The 27,037-nt window shown below is 41.1% G+C and overlaps 1 protein-coding gene across 1 annotated transcript in view; it reads left to right on the top strand.

Annotated features, from left to right (window-relative positions):
* The first annotated feature begins 1,943 nt into the window (after positions 1–1,943).
* The window catches only part of vps45 (vacuolar protein sorting 45 homolog), a 70,233-nt gene continuing 45,139 nt past the window's right edge, over positions 1,944–27,037 (top strand). The window contains exons 1-4 of the mRNA XM_041179774.1: positions 1,944–2,096; positions 2,622–2,682; positions 3,042–3,121; positions 4,441–4,509. Coding sequence (XP_041035708.1) covers positions 1,977–2,096; positions 2,622–2,682; positions 3,042–3,121; positions 4,441–4,509 — 330 coding nt within the window. The 5' untranslated portion in view covers positions 1,944–1,976. The remainder of the gene's footprint in view (positions 2,097–2,621; positions 2,683–3,041; positions 3,122–4,440; positions 4,510–27,037) is intronic.

Genomic DNA, 27,037 nt, shown 5'->3' with positions numbered 1-27,037 from the left:
ATGGGGACAGTTTAGAGGGGGCTTTACTCTGTATCTAACCCCGTGCTGTACCTGTCCTGGGAGTGTTTGATGGGGACAGTGTAGAGGGAGCTTTACTCTGTATCTAACCCCGTGCTGTACCTGTCCTGGGAGTGTTTGATGTGGACACTGTCGAGGGAAGCTTGCTCTGTATCTAACCCCGTGCTGCACCTGCCCTGGGAGTGTTTGATGGGGACAGTGTAGAGGGAGCTTTACTCTGTATCTAACCCCGTGCTGTACCTGTCCTGGGAGTGTTTGATGGGGACAGTGTAGAGGGAGCTTTACTCTGTATCTATCCCTGTGCTGTACCTGGCCTGGGAGTGTTTGATGGCGATGGTGTGGAGGGTGTTTTACTCTGTATCTATCCCTGTGCTGTACCTGTCCTGGGAGTGTTTGATGGGGAAAGTGCAGAGGGAGCTTCATTCTGTGTCTACCGCCTTGCTTTACCTACCCTGGGAGTGTTTGATGGGAACAGTGTAGAAGGAGCTTTACTCTGTATATATGCCCGTGCTGTACCTGTCCTGGGAGTGTTTGAAGGGTACAGTGTCGAGGGATCTTTACTCTGTATCTTTCACCGTGCTGTACATGTCTTGGGAGTGTTTGATGGGGACAGTGTCGAGGAAGATTTACTCTGTATCTAACCCCGTGCTGTGCCTGTCCTGGGAGTGTTTGATGGGGACAGTGTAGAGGGCGATTTACTCGGTATCTAACCCCGTGCTGTACCTGTCCTGGGAATGTTTGATGTGGACACTGTCGAGGGAAGTTTACTCTGTATCTAACCCCGTGCTGCACCTGCCCTGGGATTGTTTGATGGGGACAGCATGGAGGGCGCTCTACTCTGTATCTAACCCCGTGCTGTACCTGTCCTGGGAGTGTTTGATGGGGAGAGTGGAGGGGAGGTTTACTCTGTATCTAACCCCGTGCTGTACCTGTCCTGGGAGTGTTTGATGGGGACAGTGTAGAGGGAGCTTTACTCTGTATCTAACCCCGTGCTGTACCTGTCCTGGGAGTGTTTGATGGGGACGGTGTAGAGGGAGCTTTACTCTGTATCTAACCCCATGCTGTACCTGTCCTGGGAGTGTTTGATGGGGATGGTGTGGAGGGTGTTTTACTCTTTATCTATCCCTGTGCTGTAACTGTCCTGGGAGTGTTTGATGTGGAGGGTGGAGGGGGAGATTTACTCTGTATGTAACCCCGCACTCTACCTGTCCTGGGAGTGTTTGATGGGGAAAGTGCAGAGGGAGCTTCATTCTGTGTCTACCGCCTTGCTTTAACTATCCTCGGAGTATTTGATGGGGACAGTGCATGGAGAGCTTTCCTTAGTATCTAACCCCGCGTTGTACCTGACCTGGGAGTGTTTGATGGTGGCAGGGCAGAGGTCGATTTACTCGGTATCTAACCCCGGGCTGTACCTGTCCTGGGAGTGTTTGATGTAGACAGTGTAGAGGGAGCTTTACTTTGTATCTGACCCCGTGCTGTACCTACCCTGGGAGTGTTTGATGGGGACAGTGTAGAGGGAGCTTTACTCTGTATATATGCCCGTGCTGTACCTGTCCTGGGAGTGTTTGAAGGGTACAGTGTCGAGGGATCTTTACTCTGTATCTATCACCGTGCTGTACCTGTCCTGGGAGTGTTTGATGGGATCAGGTAGAGGGAGCTTTACTTTGTATCTGACCCCGGGCTGTCCCTGTCCTGGGAGTGTTTGATGGGGACAGTGTAGAGGGAGCTTTACTCTGTATCTAACCCTGTCCTGGGAGTGTTTGATGGGGATAACGTAGAGGGCGCTCTACTCTGTATCTATCCCTGTGCTGTACCTGTCCTGGGCGTGTTTGATGGGGACTTTGTAGAGGGAGACTTATTCTGTTTCTTACCATTGCTTTCTGAGTTTTAACATGGGAATGAGAGATTGGATGCAGTGTGTGAAGTATCTGATCCTTTTGCAGACCAGCATCATCAGTATGGTGTACACACAGTCTGAGATCCTACAGAAGGAAGTTTACCTCTTCGAACGCATTGATTCCACTAACCGTGATACCATGAAGCACCTGAAAGCCATCTGCTTCTTGCGGCCCACCAAGGTAATTGGCGCCTGCTTGCTGCCTCCCTACCCCACATTATGGGAACACAGTGCACTCTCAGGCAGCCAACCCGCCTAGTTCACAGCCCAGCTGAGAGGGAACTGCAGAAGTCAGTAGAAACATTCGAAACAATTTCATTTATGGAAAGGTCTGCGGTTAATGGGAAATGTGAATGCAGAGATTGAGTGAGCAAGTGGAGTTGGGGAATATGGTGAGATTCGGGTTTGGGGCTCACTGCTGAGAGGTTGACTGTGGCATGTTTTGAGGGCCTGCGCTGAGAGTGGGCACCGGGGGAGGGGGCCTGCGCTGAGAGCGGGCGCCCGGTGGGGGGGGTTCCTGCGCTGAGAGTGGGTGTGTATTGTGGGGTTGACGGTTTGTGGTGGGCTTTGGGATTTGGCACGTGGGGTCGGGGAGGTTTGGAGTGATTAGGGCTGAGGTGAATGGAAAACATTAAGACAGTGGGGTTCAGATTTGAGTACAAAAGTCTCACATTTCCTCCTGTAATTGTTCATTTCCGTTTTCTAGGAGAACGTTGAACTTCTGATCCAGGAGCTGCGCAGACCCAAGTACGGCTTATTCTTTGTTTGTGAGTACTCGACAGGAACATTAATGACTGAGTTCAGTGAAATGAGCATTAGCCAAGGGGATGCGAGTCACTGGGCCACAGAGCAGTACAAGGCCCAGCTCCATTGCCAGTATTTGCTGTGGTGGTTGATCTTGGATGGAGGCTGCAGTTAGCCTCAGTACCCTTCATCATCAATCAGCAAGTGTCCCAGGGTCCAGATGATGAATGGACCCACGGGCACCTTGCTGCTGTGTGTCAGATTGGTCCTTATGGAATTGTGGTGAGGACATCATGGTGCAGGCTTCTCCTGTTCCTAGTGATACTTTCAGTTTCAGTCACTAGCTATAAGCTTACCTTCCCCTGTCTTTAACTCTCTCCAGATTTCAGTAATGTGATTAGTAAGAGCGACATCAAGTCCCTGGCAGAGGCTGATGAACAGGAGGTCGTTTCCGAAGTTCAGGTGAGTGACAGTCGGCTCTGTCTACTTTTTTAAAATTCATTCACGGGATGTGGCTGTGCCAGCACTTATTGCCCATCCCTAGTTGCCCTTTAAGAAGGTGGTGGTGAGCTGCTTAACTGAGTGGCTTGCTAGGCCATTTCAGAGGGCATTTAAGAGTCCCTCACATTGTCAACCACATTACTGTGGGTCTGGAGTCACATGCAGGCCCGATCAGGTAAGGATAACAGATTTCCTTCCCTAAAGGACATTACACCAGATGGCTTTTTACAACAATCGACAATGGTTTCATGGTCATCATTAGACTTTTAATTCCAGATTTTTATTGAATTAAAATTCCACCATTTGTCATGATGGGATTTGAAACCAGGTCCCCAGAGCATTCCCCTGGGGGGGTCTGGATTACTAGACCTTTGCCTTAACAGGTGGAGCGTGGATTGGAGGAATTAAAGGACCCCGCAGTCCTCTATCGCTGGATTAATGACCCCTTTAATCATTTGTGTATACATGACCTCTGTAGCTGGGCTGTGGTCCCCTTTGTCCATTGGAACAGGACTGGGGTTCTCTTTAACCCAGTAAATGGTCCACAAATATAAACAGAAAATGCTGAAAATACTCAGCGGGTTATCACAGAATTTTAATGGCACAGAAGGAGGCTATTCAGCCCATCGCGTCTGCACTGGCTCTCCAAATGAGCATTATGACCTAGTGCCATTGCCCAGCCTTTTCCCCGTATCCCTGTTTATATTCAAATAATCATCTAATGTCCTCTTGAATGGCTCGATTGAACCTGTCTCTACCACATTTCCAGACAGTGCATTCCAGACCCCAAGCACACGCTTTGTGAAAAAGTTTTTTCTCACATCACATTTGCTTCTTTGGCAAATCACTTTAAATCTGTGCCCTCTCGTTCTTGATCCTATTATGAGCGGAAACAGCTTCTCCCTATCTAGATGGCAGCATCTGTGGAGAGGAAGAATTGACGTTTTCACTCTGTGACTTTTGCCATTATCTGTGGAGAGGAAGAGTTGACGTTTTCAGTCTGTGACTTTTGCCATTATCTGTGGAGAGGAAGAATTGACGTTTTCAGTCTGTGACTTTTGCCATTATCTGTGGAGAGGAAGAGTTGACGTTTTCAGTCTGTGACTTTTGCCATTATCTGTGGAGAGGAAGAGTTGACGTTTTCAGTCTGTGACTTTTGCCATTCCCTGCTCAGTATTTCCAACATCAGGTGTATTTTTCGACAGATTTGAAGACTTTTAGCAGAAGAAAGCTCTGAATTCACCTCTTGTCACTCACTTTGTCTTTTCTTGCTCTTTTAGGAGTTTTATGGAGATTTTATTGCTGTGAGTCCACATGTGTTTTCCCTCAATCTCACTGGCTGCACTCAGGTAAGGAGATAGTGGCAATGATGTAACATATACATGTTATTTGTGTCTGTGTGTTTATTGCGCTATTAATCAGGTCCCTGTGTGTGGATGTTATTCCACTCCCTGGAGTTATTATTATATATGTGAACAGTTTGTGTGAGTGATTCCTCTCCCTGGAGTTATTATTATATATGTGAACAGTGTGTGTGTGTGTGATTCCTCTCCCTGGAGTAGTTATTATATATGTGAACAGTGTGTGTGTGTGTGTGTGTGTGTGATTCCCCTCCCTGGAGTTATTATTATATATGTGAACTGTGTGTGTGTGTGATTCCTCTCCCTGGAGTTATTATTATATATGTGAACAGTGTGTGTGAGTGTGATTCCTCTCCCTGGAGTTATTATTATATATATGAACAGTGTGTGTGTGTGTGTGATTCCTCTCCCTGGAGTTATTATTATATATGTGAACAGTGTGTGTGTGTGTGATTCCTCTCCCTGGAGTTATTATTATATATGTGAACAGTGTGTGTGTGTGTGATTCCTCTCCCTGGAGTTATTATTATATATGTGAACAGTGTGTGTGTGTGTGATTCCTCTCCCTGGAGTTATTATTACATATGAGAACAGTGTGTGTGTGTATGTGTGTGAGATTCCTCTCCCTGGAGTTATTATTATTTTTGTGAACAGTGTGTGTGTGTGTGATTCCTCTCCCTGGAGTTATTATTATATATATGAACAGTGTGTGTGTGTGTGATTCCTCTCCCTGGAGTTATTATTATATATGTGAACAGTGTGTGTGTGTGTGTGTGACTCCTCTCCCTGGAGTTATTATTATATATATGAACAGTGTGTGTGTGTGTGATTCCTCTCCCTGGAGTTATTATTATATATGTGAACAGTGTGTGTGTGATTCCTCTCCCTGGAGTTATTATTACATATGTGAACAGTGTGTGTGTGTATGTGTGTGAGATTCCTCTCCCTGGAGTTATTATTATATATGTGAACAGTGTGTGTGTGTGTGTGTGTGATTACCCTCCCTGGAGTTATTATTATATATGTGAACAGTGTGTGTGAGTGTGATTCCTCTCTCTGGAGTTATTATTATATATGTGAACAGTGTGTGTGAGTGTGATTCCTGTCCCTGGAGTTATTATATATGTGAATAGTGTGTCTGTGTGTGATTCCTCTCCCTGGAGTTATTATTATATATGTGAACGGTGTGTCTGTGTGTGATTCCTCTCCCTGGAGTTATTATATATGTGAACAGAGTGCGTGTGTGTGTGTGTGTGTGTGATTCCTCTCCCTGGAGTTATAATTATATATGTGAACAGTGTGTGTGTATGTGATTCCTCTCCCTGGAGTTACTATTATATATGTGAACGGAGTGACTGTGTGTGATTCCTCTCCCTGGAGTTATTATTATATATGTGAACAGTGTGTCTGTGTGTGATTCCTCTCCCTGGAGTTATTATTATACATGTGAACAGTGTGTGTGTGTGTGATTCCTCTCCCTGGAGTTATTATTATATATGTGAACAGAGTGTGTGTGTGTGATTCCTCTCCCTGGAGTTATTATTATATATGTGAACAGTGTGTGTGTGTGTGTGATTCCTCTCCCTGGAGTTATTATTATATATGTGAACAGTGTGTGTGTGTGATTCCTCTCCCTGGAGAGATGATTATATATGTGAACAATGTGTGTGTGTGTGTGATTCCTCTCCCTGGAGTTATTATTATATATGTGAACAGTGTGTGTGTGTGTGTGTGATTCCTCTCCCTGGAGTAGTTATTATATATGTGAACAGTGTGTGTGAGTGTGATCCCTCTCCCTGGAATTATTATTATATATGTGAACAGTGTGTGTGTGATTCCTATCCCTGGAGTTATTATTACATATGTGAACAGTGTGTGTGTGTGTGATTCCTCTCCCTGGAGTTAGTATTATATATGTGAACGGTGTGTGTGTGTGATTCCTCTCCCTGGAGTTATTGTTATATATGTGAACAATGTGTGTGTGTGTGTGTGTGTGTGTGTGTGATTCCTCTCCCTGGAGTTATTATTATATATGTGAACAGTGTGTGTGTGTGTGTGTGTGTGATTCCTCTCCCTGGAGTTATTATTATATATGTGAACTGTGTGTGTGTGTGTGTGTGTGTGTGATTCCTCTACCTGGAGTTATTATATATGTGAACGGTGTGTCTTGTGTGATTCCTCTCCCTGGAGTTATTATTATATATGTGAACAGTGTGTGTGTGTGTGTGTGATTCCTCTCCCGGGACAGATTATTATATATGTGAACAATGTGTGTGTGTGTGAGATTCCTCTCCCTGGAGTTATTATTATATATGTGAACAGTGTGTGTGTGTGATTCCTCTCCCTTGAGTGATTATTACATATGTGAAGAGTGTGTGTGTGTGTGATTCCTTTCCGAGTTATTATTACATATGTGAACAGTGTGTGAGTGTGATTCCTCTCCCTGGAGTTATTATTATATATGTGAACAGTGTGTGTGTGTGATTCCTCTCCCTGGAGTTATGATTATATATGTGAACTGTGTGTGTGTGTGTGTGTGTGTGTGTGTGTGTGTGTGTGTGTGTGTGTGTGTGTGTGTGTGTGTGTGTGTGTGTGTGTGTGTGTGTGTGTGTGTGTGTGTGTGTGTGTGTGTGTGTGTGTGTGTGTGTGTGTGTGTGTGTGTGTGTGTGTGTGTGTGTGTGTGTGTGTGTGTGTGTGTGTGTGTGTGTGTGTGTGTGTGTGTGTGTGTGTGTGTGTGTGTGTGTGTGTGTGTGTGTGTGTGTGTGTGTGTGTGTGTGTGTGTGTGTGTGTGTGTGTGTGTGTGTGTGTGTGTGTGTGTGTGTGTGTGTGTGTGTGTGTGTGTGTGAGTGATTCCTCTACCTGGAGTTATTTTTATATATGTGAAAGGTGTGTCTGTGTGATTCCTCTCCCTGGAGTTATTATTATATATGTGAACAGTGTGTGTGTGTGTGTGATTCCTCTCCCTGGAGTTATTATTATATATGTGAAGAGTGTGTCTGTGTGTGATTCCTCTCCCTGGAGTTGTTATTATATATGTGAACAGTGTGTGTGTGTGTGTGTGTGTGTGTGTGTGATTCCTCTACCTGGAGTTATTATTATATATGTGAACGGTGTGTCTGTGTGTGATTCCTCTCCCTGGAGTTATTATTATATATGGGAACAGTGCGTGTGTGTGTGTGTGTGATTCCTCTCCCTGGAGTTATTATTATATATGTGAACAGTGTGTGTGTGTGTGATTCCTCTCCCTGGAGAGATTATTATATATGTGAACAATGTGTGTGTGTGTGTGTGTGATTCCTCTCCCTGGAGTTATTATTATATATGTGAACAGTGTGTGTGTGTGTGTGTGTGTGTGATTCCTCTCCCTGGAATTATTATTATATATGTGAACAGTGTGTGTGTGATTCCTATCCCTGGAGTTATTATTACATATGTGAACAGTGTGTGCATGTGTGTGTGTGTGATTCCTCTCCCTGGAGTTAGTATTATATATGTGAACGGTGTGTGTGTGTGTGTGATTCCTCTCCCTGGAGTTATTATTATATATGTGAACAATGTGTGTGTGTGTGTGTGTGTGATTCCTCTCCCTGGAGTTATTATTATATATGTGAACAATGTGTGTGTGTGTGTTTGTGTGTGTGTGTGTGTGTGTGTGTGTGTGTGTGTGATTCCTCTCCCTGGAGTTATTATGATATATGTGAACTGTGTGTGTGTGTGTGATTCCTCTACCTGGAGTTATTATTATATATGTGAACGGTGTGTCTGTGTGTGATTCCTCTCCCTGGAGTTATTATTATATATGTGAACAATGTGTGTGTGTGTGCGTGTGTGTGTGTGTGTGTGATTCCTCTCCCGGGACAGATTATTATATATGTGAACAATGTGTGTGTGTGTGTGAGATTCCTCTCCCTGGAGTTATTATTATATATGTGAACAGTGTGTGTGTGTGATTCCTCTCCCTGGAGTTATTATTATATATGTGAACTCTGTGTGTGTGTGTGTGTGTGTGTGTGTGTGTGTGTGTTTGCTCTCCCTGGAGTTATTGTTATATATGTGAACAATGTGTGTGTATGTGATTGCTCCCCCTGGAGTTATTGTTATATATGTGAACAGTGTGTGTGTGTGTGATTCCTCTCCCTGGGGTTATTATGAAATATGTGAACTGTGTGTGTGAGTGTGTGTGTGTGATTCCTCTCCCTGGAGTTATTATTATATATGTAAACAGTGTGTGTGTGTGTGTGTGTGTGTGTGTGTGATTCCTCTCCCTGGAGTTATTATATATGTGAACAGTGTGTGTGTGTGATTCCTCTCCCTGGAGTTATTATTATATATGTGAACAGTGTGTGTGTGTGTATGTGATTCCTCTCCCTGGAGTTATTATTATATATGTGAACAGTATGTGTATGTGTCTGATTCCTCTCCCTGGAGTTATTATTATATATGTGAACAGTGTGTGTGTGTGTGATTCCTCTCCCTGGAGTTATTATTATATATGTGAACAGTGTGTGTGATTCCTCTCCCTGGAGTTATTATTATATATGTGAACAGTTTGTGTTTGTGTGTGTGACTCCTCTCCCTGGAATTATTATTATATATGTGAACAGTGTGTGTGTGTGTGTGTGTGTGATTCCTCTCCCTGGAGTCATTATTATATATGTGAACAGTGTGTGTGATTCGTCTCCCTGGAGTTATTATTATATATGTGAAGAGTGTGTCTGTGTGTGATTCCTCTCCCTGGAGTTATTATTATATATGTGAACAATGTGTGTGAGTGTGATTCCTCTCCCTGGAGTTATTATTATATATGTGAACAGTGTGTGTGAGTGTGATTCCTGTCCCTGGAGTTATTATTATATATGTGAACAGTGTGTCTGTGTGTGATTCCTCTCCCTGGAGTTATTATTATATATGTGAACAGTGTGTGTGTGTGTGTGTGTGTGTGATTCCTCTACCTGGAGTTATTATTATATATGTGAACAGTGTGTGTGAGTGTGATTCCTCTCCCTGGAATTATTATTATATATCTGAACAGTATGTGTGTGATTCCTATCCCTGGAGTTATTATTACATATGTGAACAGTGTGTGCATGTGTGTGTGTGTGATTCCTCTCCCTGGAGTTATTATTATATATGTGAACAATGTGTGTGTGTGTGTGTGTGATTCCTCTCCCTGGAGTTATTATTATATATGTGAACAATGTGTGTGTGTGTGTGTGTGTGTGTGATTCCTCTCCCTGGAGTTATTATTATACATGTGAACTGTGTGTGTGTGTGTGTGTGTGTGTGTGTGTGATTCCTCTACCTGGAGTTATTATTATATATGTGAACGGTGTGTCTGTGTGTGATTCCTCTCCCTGGAGTTATTATTATATATGTGAACAGTGTGTGTGTGTGTGTGTGTGTGTGATTCCTCTCCCGGGACAGATTATTATATATGTGAACAATGTGTGTGTGTGTGTGAGATTCCTCTCCCTGGAGTTATTATTATATATGTGAACAGTGTGTGTGTGTGATTCCTCTCCCTGGAGTGATTATTATATATGTGAACAGTATGTGTGTGTGATTCCCCTCCCTGAGTTATTATTACATATGTGAACAGTGTGTGAGTGTGATTCCTCTCCCTGGAGTTATTATTATATATGTGAACTCTGTGTGTGTGTGTGTGTGTGTGTGTGTGTGTGTGTGTGTGTGTGTGTGTGTGTGTTTGCTCTCCCTGGAGTTATTGTTATATATGTGAACAATGTGTGTGTATGTGATTCCTCCCCCTGGAGTTATTATATATGTGAACAGTGTGTGTGTGTGTGTGTGATTCCTCTCCCTGGGGTTATTATGCAATATGTGAACTGTGTGTGTGAGTGTGTGTGTGTGATTCCTCTCCCTGGAGTTATTATTATATATGTGAACAGTGTGTGTATGTGAACTGTGTGTGTGTGTGTGTGTGTGATTCCTCTACCTGGAGTTATTTTTATATATGTGAACGGTGTGTCTGTGTGTGATTCCTCTCCCTGGAGTTATTATTATATATGTGAACAGTGTGTGTGTTTATGTGATTCCTCTCCCTGGATTTATTATTATATATGTGAACAGTGCGTATGTATGTGAGATTCCCCTTCCTGGAGTTATTACATATGTGAACTGTGTGTCTGTGTGTGATTCCTCTCCCTGGAGTTATTATTATATATGTGAACAGTGTGTGAGAGTGAGATTCCTCTCCCTCGGGTTATTATTATACATGTGAACAGTGTGTGTGAGTGAGATTCCTCTCCCTGGAGTTATTATATATGTGAACAGTGTGTGTGTGTGTGTGTGTGTGTGATTCCTCTCCCTGGGGTTATTATGCAATATGTGAACTGTGTGTGTGAGTGTGTGTGTGTGATTCCTCTCCCTGGAGTTATTATTATATATGTAAACAGTGTGTGTGTGATTCCTCTCCCTGGAGTTATTATTATATATGTGAACAGTGTGTGTATGTGAACTGTGTGTGTGTGTGTGTGTGTGTGTGATTCCTCTCCCTGGAGTTATTATGATATATGTGAACAGTGTGTGTGTGATTCCTCTCCCTGGAGTTACTATTACATATGTAAGCAGTGTGTGTGTGTGTGATTCCTCTCCCTGGAGTTATTATTATATATGTTAACAGTGTGTCTGTGTGTGATTCCTCTCCCTGGAGTTGTTATTATATATGTGAACAGTATGTGTGTGTGTGATTCCTCTCCCTGGAGTTATTATTATATATGTGAACAGTGTGTGTGTGTGTGTGTGTGATTCCCCTCCCTGGAGTTATTATTATATATGTTAGCAATGTGTGTGAGTGTGATTCCTCTCCCTGGAGTTGTTACTACATATGTGAACAGTGTGTGTGAGTGTGATTCCTCTCCCTGGAGTTATTATTATATATGTGAACAGTGTGTGTGAGTGTGATTCCTGTCCCTGGAGTTATTATTATATATGTGAACAGTGTGTGTGTGTGTGATTCCTCTCCCTGGAGTTATTATTATATATGTGAACAGTGTTTGTGTGTGTGTGTGTGTGATTCCTCTACCTGGACTTATTATTATATATGTGAACGGTGTGTCTGTGTGTGATTCCTCTCCCTGGACAGATTATTATATATGGGAACAGTGTGTGTGTGTGTGTGTGATTCCTCTCCCTGGACAGATTATTATATATGTGAACAATGTGTGTGTGTGTGAGATTCCTCTCCCTGGAGTTATTATTATATATGTGAACAGTATGTGTGTGTGATTCCTCTCCCTGGAGTTATTATTATATATGTGAACAGTGTGTGTGTGTGTGTGTGTGTGTGATTCCTCTCCCTGGAGTTATTATTATATATGTGAACAGTGTTTGTGTGTGTGTGTGTGTGATTCCTCTACCTGGACTTATTATTATATATGTGAACGGTGTGTCTGTGTGTGATTCCTCTCCCTGGACAGATTATTATATATGTGAACTGTGTGTGTGAGTGTGTGTGTGTGATTCCTCTCCCTGGAGTGATGATTATATGTGTGAACAGTGTGTGTGTGTGTGATTCCTCTCCCTGGGGTTATTATTATATATGTGAACTGTGTGTGTGAGTGTGTGTGTCTGATTCCTCTCCCTGGGGTTATTATTATATATGTAAACAGTGTGTGTGTATATGATTCCTCTCCCTGGAGTTATTATTATATATGTGAACAGTGTGTGTGTGTGTGATTCCTGTCCCTGGAGTTATTATTATATATGTGAACAGTGTGTCTGTGTGTGATTCCTCTCCCTGGAGTTATTATTATATATGTGAACAGTGTGTGTGAGTGTGATTCCTCTCCCTGGAATTATTATTATATATGTGAACAGTGTGTGCGTGATTCCTATCCCTGGAGTTATTATTACATATGTGAACAGTGTGTGCATGTGTGTGTGTGTGATTCCTCTCCCTGGAGTTAGTATTATATATGTGAACGGTGTGTGTGTGTGTGTGATTCCTCTCCCTGGAGTTATTATTATATATGTGAACAATGTGTGTGTGTGTGTGTGATTCCTCTCCCTGGAGTTATTATTATATATGTGAACAATGTGTGAATGTGTGTGTGTGTGTGTGTGTGATTCCTCTCCCTGGAGTTATTATTATACATGTGAACTGTGTGTGTGTGTGTGTGTGATTCCTCTACCTGGAGTTATTATTATATATGTGAACGGTGTGTCTGTGTGTGATTCCTCTCCCTGGAGTTATTATTATATATGTGAACAGTGTGTGTGTGTGTGTGATTCCTCTCCCGGGACAGATTATTATATATGTGAACAATGTGTGTGTGTGTGTGAGATTCCTCTCCCTGGAGTTATTATTATATATGTGAACAGTGTGTGTGTGTGATTCCTCTCCCTGGAGTGATTATTATATATGTGAACAGTATGTGTGTGTGATTCCTCTCCCTGAGTTATTATTACATATGTGAACAGTGTGTGAGTGTGATTCCTCTCCCTGGAGTTATTATTATATATGTGAACTCTGTGTGTGTGTGTGTGTGTGTGTGTGTGTGTGTGTGTGTGTGTGTGTGTGTGTGTGTGTGTGTGTGTGTGTGTGTGTGTGTTTGCTCTCCCTGGAGTTATTGTTATATATGTGAACAATGTGTGTGTATGTGATTCCTCCCCCTGGAGTTATTATATATGTGAACAGTGTGTGTGTGTGTGTGTGTGTGATTCCTCTCCCTGGGGTTATTATGAAATATGTGAACTGTGTGTGTGTGTGTGTGTGTGTGATTCCTCTCCCTGGAGTTATTATTATATATGTAAACAGTGTGTGTGTGTGTGTGTGTGTGTGTGTGTGTGTGTGTGTGTGTGTGTGTGTGTGTGTGTGTGTGTGTGTGTGTGTGTGTGTGTGTGTGTGTGTGTGTGTGTGTGTGTGTGTGTGATTCCTCTCCCTGGAGTTATTATTATATATGTGAACAGTGTGTGTATGTGAACTGTGTGTGTGTGTGTGTGTGTGATTCCTCTACCTGGAGTTATTTTTATATATGTGAACAGTGTGTGTGTGTGTGTGATTCCTCTCCCTGGAGTTATTATTATATATGTGAACAGTGTGTCTGTGTGTGATTCCTCTCCCTGGAGTTATTATTACATATGTAAGCAGTGTGTGTGTGTGTGATTCCTCTCCCTGGAGTTATTATTATATATGTGAACAGTGTGTGTGTGTGTGATTCCTCTCCCTGGAGTTATTATTATATATGTGAACAGTGTGTGTGTGTGTGTGTGTGTGTGATTCCCCTCCCTGGAGTTATTATTATATATGTTAGCAATGTGTGTGAGTGTGATTCCTCTCCCTGGAGTTATTATTATATATGTGAACAGTGTGTGTGAGTGTGTTTCCTGTCCCTGGAGTTATTATTAGATATGTGAACAGTGTGTCTGTGTGTGATTCCTCTCCCTGGGGTTATTATTATATATGTGAACAGTGTTTGTGTGTGTGTGTGTGTGTGATTCCTCTACCTGGACTTATTATTATATATGTGAACGGTGTGTCTGTGTGTGATTCCTCTCCCTGGACAGATTATTATATATGGGAACAGTGTGTGTGTGTGTGTGTGTGATTCCTCTCCCGGGACAGATTATTATATATGTGAACAATGTGTGTGTGTGTGTGAGATTCCTCTCCCTGGAGTTATTATTATATATGTGAACAGTGTGTGTGTGTGATTCCTCTCCCTGGAGTGATTATTATATATGTGAACAGTATGTGTGTGTGATTCCTCTCCCTGAGTTATTATTACATATGTGAACAGTGTGTGAGTGTGATTCCTCTCCCTGGAGTTATTATTATATATGTGAACTCTGTGTGTGTGTGTGTGTGTGTGTGTGTGTGTGTGTGTTTGCTCTCCCTGGAGTTATTGTTATATATGTGAACAATGTGTGTGTATGTGATTCCTCCCCCTGGAGTTATTATATATGTGAACAGTGTGTGTGTGTGTGTGTGATTCCTCTCCCTGGGGTTATTATGCAATATGTGAACTGTGTGTGTGAGTGTGTGTGTGTGATTCCTCTCCCTGGAGTTATTATTATATATGTAAACAGTGTGTGTGTGTGTGATTCCTCTCCCTGGAGTTATTATTATATATGTGAACAGTGTGTGTATGTGAACTGTGTGTGTGTGTGTGTGTGTGTGTGATTCCTCTACCTGGAGTTATTTTTATATATGTGAACGGTGTGTCTGTGTGTGATTCCTCTCCCTGGAGTTATTATTATATATGTGAACAGTGTGTGTGTTTATGTGATTCCTCTCCCTGGATTTATTATTATATATGTGAACAGTGCGTATGTATGTGAGATTCCCCTTCCTGGAGTTATTACATATGTGAACTGTGTGTCTGTGTGTGATTCCTCTCCCTGGAGTTATTATTATATATGTGAACAGTGTGTGAGAGTGAGATTCCTCTCCCTCGGGTTATTATTATACATGTGAACAGTGTGTGTGAGTGAGATTCCTCTCCCTGGAGTTATTATATATGTGAACAGTGTGTGTGTGTGTGTGTGTGTGTGTGATTCCTCTCCCTGGGGTTATTATGCAATATGTGAACTGTGTGTGTGAGTGTGTGTGTGTGATTCCTCTCCCTGGAGTTATTATTATATATGTAAACAGTGTGTGTGTGATTCCTCTCCCTGGAGTTATTATTATATATGTGAACAGTGTGTGTATGTGAACTGTGTGTGTGTGTGTGTGTGTGTGATTCCTCTACCTGGAGTTATTTTTATATATGTGAACGGTGTGTCTGTGTGTGATTCCTCTCCCTGGAGATATTATTATATATGTGAACAGTGTGTGTGTTTATGTGATTCCTCTCCCTGGAGTTATTATTATATATGTGAACAGTGTGTGTATGTGTCTGATTCCTCTCCCTGGAGTTATTATTATATATGTGAACAGTGTGTGTGTGTGTGTGTGTGTGTGTGTGTGTGTGTGTGTGTGTGTGTGTGTGTGTGTGTGTGTGTGTGTGTGTGTGTGTGTGTGTGTGTGTGTGTGTGTGTGTGTGTGTGTGTGTGTGATTCCTCTCCCTGGAGTTATTATGATATATGTGAACAGTGTGTGTGTGATTCCTCTCCCTGGAGTTACTATTACATATGTAAGCAGTGTGTGTGTGTGTGATTCCTCTCCCTGGAGTTATTATTATATATGTTAACAGTGTGTCTGTGTGTGATTCCTCTCCCTGGAGTTGTTATTATATATGTGAACAGTATGTGTGTGTGTGATTCCTCTCCCTGGAGTTATTATTATATATGTGAACAGTGTGTGTGTGTGTGTGTGTGATTCCCCTCCCTGGAGTTATTATTATATATGTTAGCACTGTGTGTGAGTGTGATTCCTCTCCCTGGAGTTGTTACTACATATGTGAACAGTGTGTGTGAGTGTGATTCCTCTCCCTGGAGTTATTATTATATATGTGAACAGTGTGTGTGAGTGTGATTCCTCTCCCTGGAGTTATTATTATATATGTGAACAGTGTTTGTGTGTGTGTGTGTGTGATTCCTCTACCTGGACTTATTATTATATATGTGAACGGTGTGTCTGTGTGTGATTCCTCTCCCTGGACAGATTATTATATATGGGAACAGTGTGTGTGTGTGTGTGTGTGATTCCTCTCCCTGGACAGATTATTATATATGTGAACAATGTGTGTGTGTGTGAGATTCCTCTCCCTGGAGTTATTATTATATATGTGAACAGTATGTGTGTGTGTGATTCCTCTCCCTGGAGTTATTATTATATATGTGAACAGTGTGTGTGTGTGTGTGTGTGTGTTTCCTCTCCCTGGAGTTATTATTATATATGTGAACAGTGTTTGTGTGTGTGTGTGTGTGATTCCTCTACCTGGACTTATTATTATATATGTGAACGGTGTGTCTGTGTGTGATTCCTCTCCCTGGACAGATTATTATATATGTGAACTGTGTGTGTGAGTGTGTGTGTGTGATTCCTCTCCCTGGAGTGATGATTATATGTGTGAACAGTGTGTGTGTGTGTGATTCCTCTCCCTGGGATTATTATTATATATGTGAACTGTGTGTGTGAGTGTGTGTGTCTGATTCCTCTCCCTGGGGTTATTATTATATATGTAAACAGTGTGTGTGTATATGATTCCTCTCCCTGGAGTTATTATTATATATGTGAACAGTGTGTGTGTATGAGATTCCTGTCCCTGGAGTTATTATTATATATGTGAACAGTGTGTCTGTGTGTGATTCCTCTCCCTGGAGTTATTATTATATATGTGAACAGTGTGTGTGAGTGTGATTCCTCTCCCTGGAATTATTATTATATATGTGAACAGTGTGTGTGTGATTCCTATCCCTGGAGTTATTATTACATATGTGAACAGTGTGTGCATGTGTGTGTGTGTGATTCCTCTCCCTGGAGTTAGTATTATATATGTGAACGGTGTGTGTGTGTGTGTGATTCCTCTCCCTGGAGTTATTATTATATATGTGAACAATGTGTGTGTGTGTGTGTGATTCCTCTCCCTGGAGTTATTATTATATATGTGAACAATGTGTGAATGTGTGTGTGTGTGTGTGTGTGATTCCTCTCCCTGGAGTTATTATTATACATGTGAACTGTGTGTGTGTGTGTGTGTGATTCCTCTACCTGGAGTTATTATTATATATGTGAACGGTGTGTCTGTGTGTGATTCCTCTCCCTGGAGTTATTATTATATATGTGAACAGTGTGTGTGTGTGTGTGATTCCTCTCCCGGGACAGATTATTATATATGTGAACAATGTGTGTGTGTGTGTGAGATTCCTCTCCCTGGAGTTATTATTATATATGTGAACAGTGTGTGTGTGTGATTCCTCTCCCTGGAGTGATTATTATATATGTGAACAGTATGTGTGTGTGATTCCTCTCCCTGAGTTATTATTACATATGTGAACAGTGTGTGAGTGTGATTCCTCTCCCTGGAGTTATTATTATATATGTGAACTCTGTGTGTGTGTGTGTGTGTGTGTGTGTGTGTGTGTGTGTGTGTGTTTGCTCTCCCTGGAGTTATTGTTATATATGTGAACAATGTGTGTGTATGTGATTCCTCCCCCTGGAGCTATTATATATGTGAACAGTGTGTGTGTGTGTGTGTGATTCCTCTCCCTGGGGTTATTATGAAATATGTGAACTGTGTGTGTGTGTGTGTGTGTGTGTGTGTGTGTGATTCCTCTCCCTGGAGTTATTATTATATATGTAAACAGTGTGTGTGTGTGTGTGTGTGTGTGTGTGTGATTCCTCTCCCTGGAGTTATTATTATATATGTAAACAGTGTGTGTGTGTGTGTGTGTGTGTGTGTGTGTGTGTGTGTGTGTGTGTGTGTGTGTGTGTGTGTGATTCCTCTCCCTGGAGTTATTATTATATATGTGAACAGTGTGTGTATGTGAACTGTGTGTGTGTGTGTGTGTGTGTGTGTGATTCCTCTACCTGGAGTTATTTTTATATATGTGAACGGTGTGTCTGTGTGTGATTCCTCTCCCTGGAGTTATTATTATATACGTGAACAGTGTGTGTGTGTGATTCCTCTCCCTGGAGTTATTATTATATATGTGATCAGTGTGTGTGTGTGATTCTTCTCCCTGGCGTTATTATTATATATTTGAACAGTGTGTGTGTGTGATTCCTCTCCCTGGAGTTATTATATATGTGAACAGTGTGTGTATGTGTCTGATTCCTCTCGCTGGAGTTATTATTATATATGTGAACAGTGTGTGTGTGTGTGTGTGATTCCTCTCCCTGGAGTTATTATTATATATGTGAACAGTGTGTCTGTGTGTGATTCCTCTCCCTGGAGTTATTATTACATATGTAAGCAGTGTGTGTGTGTGTGATTCCTCTCCCTGGAGTTATTATTATATATGTGAACAGTGTGTGTGTGTGTGATTCCTCTCCCTGGAGTTATTATTATATATGTGAACAGTGTGTGTGTGTGTGTGTGTGTGTGATTCCCCTCCCTGGAGTTATTATTATATATGTTAGCAATGTGTGTGAGTGTGATTCCTCTCCCTGGAGTTATTATTATATATGTGAACAGTGTGTGTGAGTGTGTTTCCTGTCCCTGGAGTTATTATTAGATATGTGAACAGTGTGTCTGTGTGTGATTCCTCTCCCTGGGGTTATTATTATATATGTGAACAGTGTTTGTGTGTGTGTGTGTGTGTGATTCCTCTACCTGGACTTATTATTATATATGTGAACGGTGTGTCTGTGTGTGATTCCTCTCCCTGGACAGATTATTATATATGGGAACAGTGTGTGTGTGTGTGTGTGTGATTCCTCTCCCTGGACAGATTATTATATATGTGAACAATGTGTGTGTGTGTGAGATTCCTCTCCCTGGAGTTATTATTATATATGTGAACAGTGTGTGTGTTTGATTCCTCTCCCTGGAGTGATTATTATATATGTGAACAGTGTGTGTGTGTGTGTGATTCCCCTCCCTGGAGTTATTATTATATATGTTAACAATGTGTGTGAGTGTGATTCCTCTCCCTGGAGTTATTATTATATATGTGAACAGTGTATGTGAGTGTGATTCCTGTCCCTGGAGTTATTATTATATATGTGAACAGTGTGTGTGTGTGTGTGTGTGTGTGTGTGTGTGTGATTCCTCTCCCTGGAGTTATTATTATATATGTGAACAGTGTGTGTGAGTTTGATTCCTCCCCCGGAGTTATTATTATATATGTGAACTCTGTGTGTGTGTGTGAGTGTGTGTGTGTGATTCCCCTCCCTGGAGTTATTATTATATATGTAAACAGTGTGTGTATATGTGATTCCTCTCCCTGGAGTTATTATTATGCATGTGAACAATGTGTGTGTGTGTGATTCCTCTCCCTGGAGTTATTATATATATGTGACCAGTGTGTGTGTGATTCCTCTCCCTGGAGTTATTGTTATATATGTGAACAATATGTGTGTGTGTGATTCCTCTGCCTGGAATTATTATTATATATGTGAATAATGTGTGTGTGTGTGTGAGAGATTCCTCTCCCTGGGGTTATTATTATATATGTAAACAGTGTGTGTGTATATGATTCCTCTCCCTGGAGTTATTATTATATATGTGAACAGTGTGTGTGTGTGCGTGCGTGCGTGTGTGAGATTCCACTCCCTGGAGTTATTATTACATATGTGAACAGTGTGTCTGTGTTTGATTCCTCTCCCTGGAGTTATTATTATATATGTGAACAGTGTGCGTGTGTGTGTGTGTGTTTGTGTGATTCCTCTCCCTGGAGTTAGTATTATATATGTGAACAATGTGTGTGTGTGTGATTCCTCTCCCTGGACTTATTATATATGTGAACAATGCGTGTGAGTATGATTCCTCTCCCTGGAGTTATTATATATGTGAATAGTGTGTCTGTGTGTGATTCTTCTCCCTGGAGTTATTATTATATATGTGAACAATGTGTGTGAGTATGATTCCTCTCCCTGGAGTTATTGTTATATATGTGAACAATGTGTGTGTGTGTGTGATTCCTCTCCCTGGAGTTATTATTATATATGTGAACAATGTGTGTGTGTGTGTGTGATTCCTCTCCCTGGAGTTATTATTATATATGTGAACAGTGTGTGTGAGTGAGATTCCTCTCCCTCGGGTTATTATTATATATGTGAACAGTGTGTGTGTGTGAATCCTCACCCTGGAGTTGTTATTATTATATATGTGAACAGTGTGTGTTTGTGATTCCTCTCCCTGGAGTTATTATTATATATGTGAACAGTGTGTGTGTGTGATTCCTCTCCCTGGAGTTATTATTATATATGTGAACAGTGTGTGTGTGTGTGATTCCCCTCCCTGGAGTTATTATATATGTGAACAATGTGTGTGTGTGTTATTCCACTCCCTGGAGTTATTATTATATATGTGAACAGTGTGTCTGTGTGTGTGATCCATCTCCCTGGAGTTATTATATATATGTGACCAGTGTGTGTGATTCCTCTCCCTCGATTTATTAATATATATGTGAACAATGTGTGTGTGTGTGTGTGTGATTCCTCTCCCTGGAGTTATTATTATATATGTGAACCGTGTGTGTGAGTGTGATTCCTCTCCCTGGAGTTATTATTATATATGTGAACAGTGTGTGTGTGTGAGATTCCTCTCCCTGGAGTTATTATTATATATGTGAACAGTGTGTGTTTGTGGTTGTTCTCCCTGGAGTTACTATTATATATGTGAACAGTGTGTGTGTGTGTGATTCCTCTCCCTGGAGTTATTATTATATATGTGAACAGTGTGTCTGTGTGTGTGTTTCATCTCCCTGGTGTTATTAGATGTATGTGACCAGTCTGTGTGTGATTCCTCTCCCTGGAGTTATTATTATATATGTGAACAGTGTGTGTGTTATTCCACTCCCTGGAGTTGTTATTATATATGTGAACAGTGTGTGTGTGTGAGATTCCTCTCCCTGGAGTCATTATTATATATGTGAACAGTGTGTGTGATTCCTCTCCCTGGAGTTATTATTATATATGTGAACAGTGTGTGTGTGTGTGATTCCTCTCCCTGGAGTTATTATTATATATGTGAACAGTGTATGTGAGTGTGATTCCTCTCCCTGGAGTTATTATTATACATGTGAACAGTGTTTGTGAGTTTGATTCCTCTCCCTGGAGTTATTATTATATATGTGAACAGTGTGTGTGTGTGATTCCTCTCCCTGGAGTTATTATTATATATGTGAACAGTGTGTGTGTGTGATTCCTCTCCCTGGAGTTATTATTATATATGTGATCAGTGTGTGTGTGTGATTCTTCTCCCTGGCGTTATTATTATATATTTGAACAGTGTGTGTGTGTGATTCCTCTACCTGGAGTTATTATTATATATGTGAACAGTGTGTGTGTGTGTGTGATTCCTCTCCCTGGAGTTATTATTATATATGTGAACAGTGTGTGTGAGTGTGATTCCTCTCCCTGGAGTTATTATTATATATGTGAACAGTGTGTGTGAGTGTGTTTCCTGTCCCTGGAGTTATTATTAGATATGTGAACAGTGTGTCTGTGTGTGATTCCTCTCCCTGGGGTTATTATTATATATGTGAACAGTGTTTGTGTGTGTGTGTGTGTGTGATTCCTCTACCTGGACTTATTATTATATATGTGAACGGTGTGTCTGTGTGTGATTCCTCTCCCTGGACAGATTATTATATATGGGAACAGTGTGTGTGTGTGTGTGTGTGATTCCTCTCCCTGGACAGATTATTATATATGTGAACAATGTGTGTGTGTGTGAGATTCCTCTCCCTGGAGTTATTATTATATATGTGAACAGTGTGTGTGTTTGATTCCTCTCCCTGGAGTGATTATTATATATGTGAACAGTGTGTGTGTGTGTGTGATTCCCATTCCCTGGAGTTATTATTATATATGTTAACAATGTGTGTGAGTGTGATTCCTCTCCCTGGAGTTATTATTATATATGTGAACAGTGTGTGTGAGTGTGATTCCTGTCCCTGGAGTTATTATTATATATGTGAACAGTGTGTGTGTGTGTGTGTGTGTGTGTGTGTGTGTGTGTGTGTGTGTGTGTGATTCCTCTCCCTGGAGTTATTATTATATATGTGAACAGTGTGTGTGAGTTTGATTCCTCCCCCGGAGTTATTATTATATATGTGAACTCTGTGTGTGTGTGTGTGAGTGTGTGTGTGTGATTCCCCTCCCTGGAGTTATTATTATATATGTAAACAGTGTGTGTATATGTGATTCCTCTCCCTGGAGTTATTATTATGCATGTGAACAATGTGTGTGTGTGTGATTCCTCTCCCTGGAGTTATTATATATATGTGACCAGTGTGTGTGTGATTCCTCTCCCTGGAGTTATTGTTATATATGTGAACAATATGTGTGTGTGTGATTCCTCTGCCTGGAATTATTATTATATATGTGAATAATGTGTGTGTGTGTGTGAGAGATTCCTCTCCCTGGGGTTATTATTATATATGTAAACAGTGTGTGTGTATATGATTCCTCTCCCTGGAGTTATTATTATATATGTGAACAGTGTGTGTGTGTGCGTGCGTGCGTGTGTGAGATTCCACTCCCTGGAGTTATTATTACATATGTGAACAGTGTGTCTGTGTTTGATTCCTCTCCCTGGAGTTATTATTATATATGTGAACAGTGTGCGTGTGTGTGTGTGTGTTTGTGTGATTCCTCTCCCTGGAGTTAGTATTATATATGTGAACAATGTGTGTGTGTGTGATTCCTCTCCCTGGACTTATTATATATGTGAACAATGCGTGTGAGTATGATTCCTCTCCCTGGAGTTATTATATATGTGAATAGTGTGTCTGTGTGTGATTCTTCTCCCTGGAGTTATTATTATATATGTGAACAATGTGTGTGAGTATGATTCCTCTCCCTGGAGTTATTGTTATATATGTGAACAATGTGTGTGTGTGTGTGATTCCTCTCCCTGGAGTTATTATTATATATGTGAATAATGTGTGTGTGTGTGTGTGATTCCTCTCCCTGGAGTTATTATTATATATGTGAACAGTGTGTGTGAGTGAGATTCCTCTCCCTCGGGTTATTATTATATATGTGAACAGTGTGTGTGTGTGAATCCTCTCCCTGGAGTTGTTATTATTATATATGTGAACAGTGTGTGTTTGTGATTCCTCTCCCTGGAGTTATTATTATATATGTGAACAGTGTGTGTGTGTGATTCCTCTCCCTGGAGTTATTATTATATATGTGAACAGTGTGTGTGTGTGTGATTCCCCTCCCTGGAGTTATTATATATGTGAACAATGTGTGTGTGTGTTATTCCACTCCCTGGAGTTATTATTATATATGTGAACAGTGTGTCTGTGTGTGTGATCCATCTCCCTGGAGTTATTATATATATGTGACCAGTGTGTGTGATTCCTCTCCCTCGATTTATTAATATATATGTGAACAATGTGTGTGTGTGTGTGTGTGATTCCTCTCCCTGGAGTTATTATTATATATGTGAACCGTGTGTGTGAGTGTGATTCCTCTCCCTGGAGTTATTATTATATATGTGAACAGTGTGTGTGTGTGAGATTCCTCTCCCTGGAGTTATTATTATATATGTGAACAGTGTGTGTTTGTGGTTGTTCTCCCTGGAGTTACTATTATATATGTGAACAGTGTGTGTGTGTGTGATTCCTCTCCCTGGAGTTATTATTATATATGTGAACAGTGTGTCTGTGTGTGTGTTTCATCTCCCTGGTGTTATTAGATGTATGTGACCAGTCTGTGTGTGATTCCTCTCCCTGGAGTTATTATTATATATGTGAACAGTGTGTGTGTTATTCCACTCCCTGGAGTTGTTATTATATATGTGAACAGTGTGTGTGTGTGAGATTCCTCTCCCTGGAGTCATTATTATATATGTGAACAGTGTGTGTGATTCCTCTCCCTGGAGTTATTATTATATATGTGAACAGTGTGTGTGTGTGTGATTCCTCTCCCTGGAGTTATTATTATATATGTGAACAGTGTATGTGAGTGTGATTCCTCTCCCTGGAGTTATTATTATACATGTGAACAGTGTTTGTGAGTTTGATTCCTCTCCCTGGAGTTATTATTATATATGTGAACAGTGTGTGTGTGTGATTCCTCTCCCTGGAGTTATTATTATATATGTGAACAGTGTGTGTGTGTGATTCCTCTCCCTGGAGTTATTATTATATATGTGATCAGTGTGTGTGTGTGATTCTTCTCCCTGGCGTTATTATTATATATTTGAACAGTGTGTGTGTGTGATTCCTCTACCTGGAGTTATTATTATATATGTGAACAGTGTGTGTGTGTGTGTGTGATTCCTCTCCCTGGAGTTATTATTATATATGTGAACAGTGTGTGTGAGTGTGATTCCTCTCCCTGGAGTTATTATTATATATGTTAACAGTGTGTCTGTGTGTGATTCCTCTCCCTGGAGTTGTTATTATATATGTGAACAGTATGTGTGTGTGTGATTCCTCTCCCTGGAGTTATTATTATATATGTGAACAGTGTGTGTGTGTGTGTGTGTGATTCCCCTCCCTGGAGTTATTATTATATATGTTAGCAATGTGTGTGAGTGTGATTCCTCTCCCTGGAGTTGTTACTACATATGTGAACAGTGTGTGTGAGTGTGATTCCTCTCCCTGGAGTTATTATTATATATGTGAACAGTGTGTGTGAGTGTGATTCCTCTCCCTGGAGTTATTATTATATATGTGAACAGTGTTTGTGTGTGTGTGTGTGTGATTCCTCTACCTGGACTTATTATTATATATGTGAACGGTGTGTCTGTGTGTGATTCCTCTCCCTGGACAGATTATTATATATGGGAACAGTGTGTGTGTGTGTGTGTGTGATTCCTCTCCCTGGACAGATTATTATATATGTGAACAATGTGTGTGTGTGTGAGATTCCTCTCCCTGGAGTTATTATTATATATGTGAACAGTATGTGTGTGTGTGATTCCTCTCCCTGGAGTTATTATTATATATGTGAACAGTGTGTGTGTGTGTGTGTGTGTGATTCCTCTCCCTGGAGTTATTATTATATATGTGAACAGTGTTTGTGTGTGTGTGTGTGTGATTCCTCTACCTGGACTTATTATTATATATGTGAACGGTGTGTCTGTGTGTGATTCCTCTCCCTGGACAGATTATTATATATGTGAACTGTGTGTGTGAGTGTGTGTGTGTGATTCCTCTCCCTGGAGTGATGATTATATGTGTGAACAGTGTGTGTGTGTGTGATTCCTCTCCCTGGGATTATTATTATATATGTGAACTGTGTGTGTGAGTGTGTGTGTCTGATTCCTCTCCCTGGGGTTATTATTATATATGTAAACAGTGTGTGTGTATATGATTCCTCTCCCTGGAGTTATTATTATATATGTGAACAGTGTGTGTGTATGAGATTCCTGTCCCTGGAGTTATTATTATATATGTGAACAGTGTGTCTGTGTGTGATTCCTCTCCCTGGAGTTATTATTATATATGTGAACAGTGTGTGTGAGTGTGATTCCTCTCCCTGGAATTATTATTATATATGTGAACAGTGTGTGTGTGATTCCTATCCCTGGAGTTATTATTACATATGTGAACAGTGTGTGCATGTGTGTGTGTGTGATTCCTCTCCCTGGAGTTAGTATTATATATGTGAACGGTGTGTGTGTGTGTGTGATTCCTCTCCCTGGAGTTATTATTATATATGTGAACAATGTGTGTGTGTGTGTGTGATTCCTCTCCCTGGAGTTATTATTATATATGTGAACAATGTGTGAATGTGTGTGTGTGTGTGTGTGTGTGATTCCTCTCCCTGGAGTTATTATTATACATGTGAACTGTGTGTGTGTGTGTGTGTGATTCCTCTACCTGGAGTTATTATTATATATGTGAACGGTGTGTCTGTGTGTGATTCCTCTCCCTGGAGTTATTATTATATATGTGAACAGTGTGTGTGTGTGTGTGATTCCTCTCCCGGGACAGATTATTATATATGTGAACAATGTGTGTGTGTGTGTGAGATTCCTCTCCCTGGAGTTATTATTATATATGTGAACAGTGTGTGTGTGTGATTCCTCTCCCTGGAGTGATTATTATATATGTGAACAGTATGTGTGTGTGATTCCTCTCCCTGAGTTATTATTACATATGTGAACAGTGTGTGAGTGTGATTCCTCTCCCTGGAGTTATTATTATATATGTGAACTCTGTGTGTGTGTGTGTGTGTGTGTGTGTGTGTGTGTTTGCTCTCCCTGGAGTTATTGTTATATATGTGAACAATGTGTGTGTATGTGATTCCTCCCCCTGGAGCTATTATATATGTGAACAGTGTGTGTGTGTGTGTGTGATTCCTCTCCCTGGGGTTATTATGAAATATGTGAACTGTGTGTGTGTGTGTGTGTGTGTGTGTGTGTGATTCCTCTCCCTGGAGTTATTATTATATATGTAAACAGTGTGTGTGTGTGTGTGTGTGTGTGTGTGTGTGTGTGTGTGTGTGTGTGATTCCTCTCCCTGGAGTTATTATTATATATGTAAACAGTGTGTGTGTGTGTGTGTGTGTGTGTGTGTGTGTGTGTGTGTGTGATTCCTCTCCCTGGAGTTATTATTATATATGTGAACAGTGTGTGTATGTGAACTGTGTGTGTGTGTGTGTGTGTGATTCCTCTACCTGGAGTTATTTTTATATATGTGAACGGTGTGTCTGTGTGTGATTCCTCTCCCTGGAGTTATTATTATATACGTGAACAGTGTGTGTGTGTGATTCCTCTCCCTGGAGTTATTATTATATATGTGATCAGTGTGTGTGTGTGATTCTTCTCCCTGGCGTTATTATTATATATTTGAACAGTGTGTGTGTGTGATTCCTCTCCCTGGAGTTATTATATATGTGAACAGTGTGTGTATGTGTCTGATTCCTCTCGCTGGAGTTATTATTATATATGTGAACAGTGTGTGTGTGTGTGTGTGATTCCTCTCCCTGGAGTTATTATTATATATGTGAACAGTGTGTCTGTGTGTGATTCCTCTCCCT

This window comes from Carcharodon carcharias, chromosome 36 (genome assembly GCF_017639515.1).
Source record: "Carcharodon carcharias isolate sCarCar2 chromosome 36, sCarCar2.pri, whole genome shotgun sequence".
NCBI lineage: Eukaryota > Metazoa > Chordata > Chondrichthyes > Lamniformes > Lamnidae > Carcharodon > Carcharodon carcharias.
The sequence above is the reverse complement of the archived record's forward strand: the minus strand, read 5'-3'. Positions and strand labels throughout refer to the sequence as shown.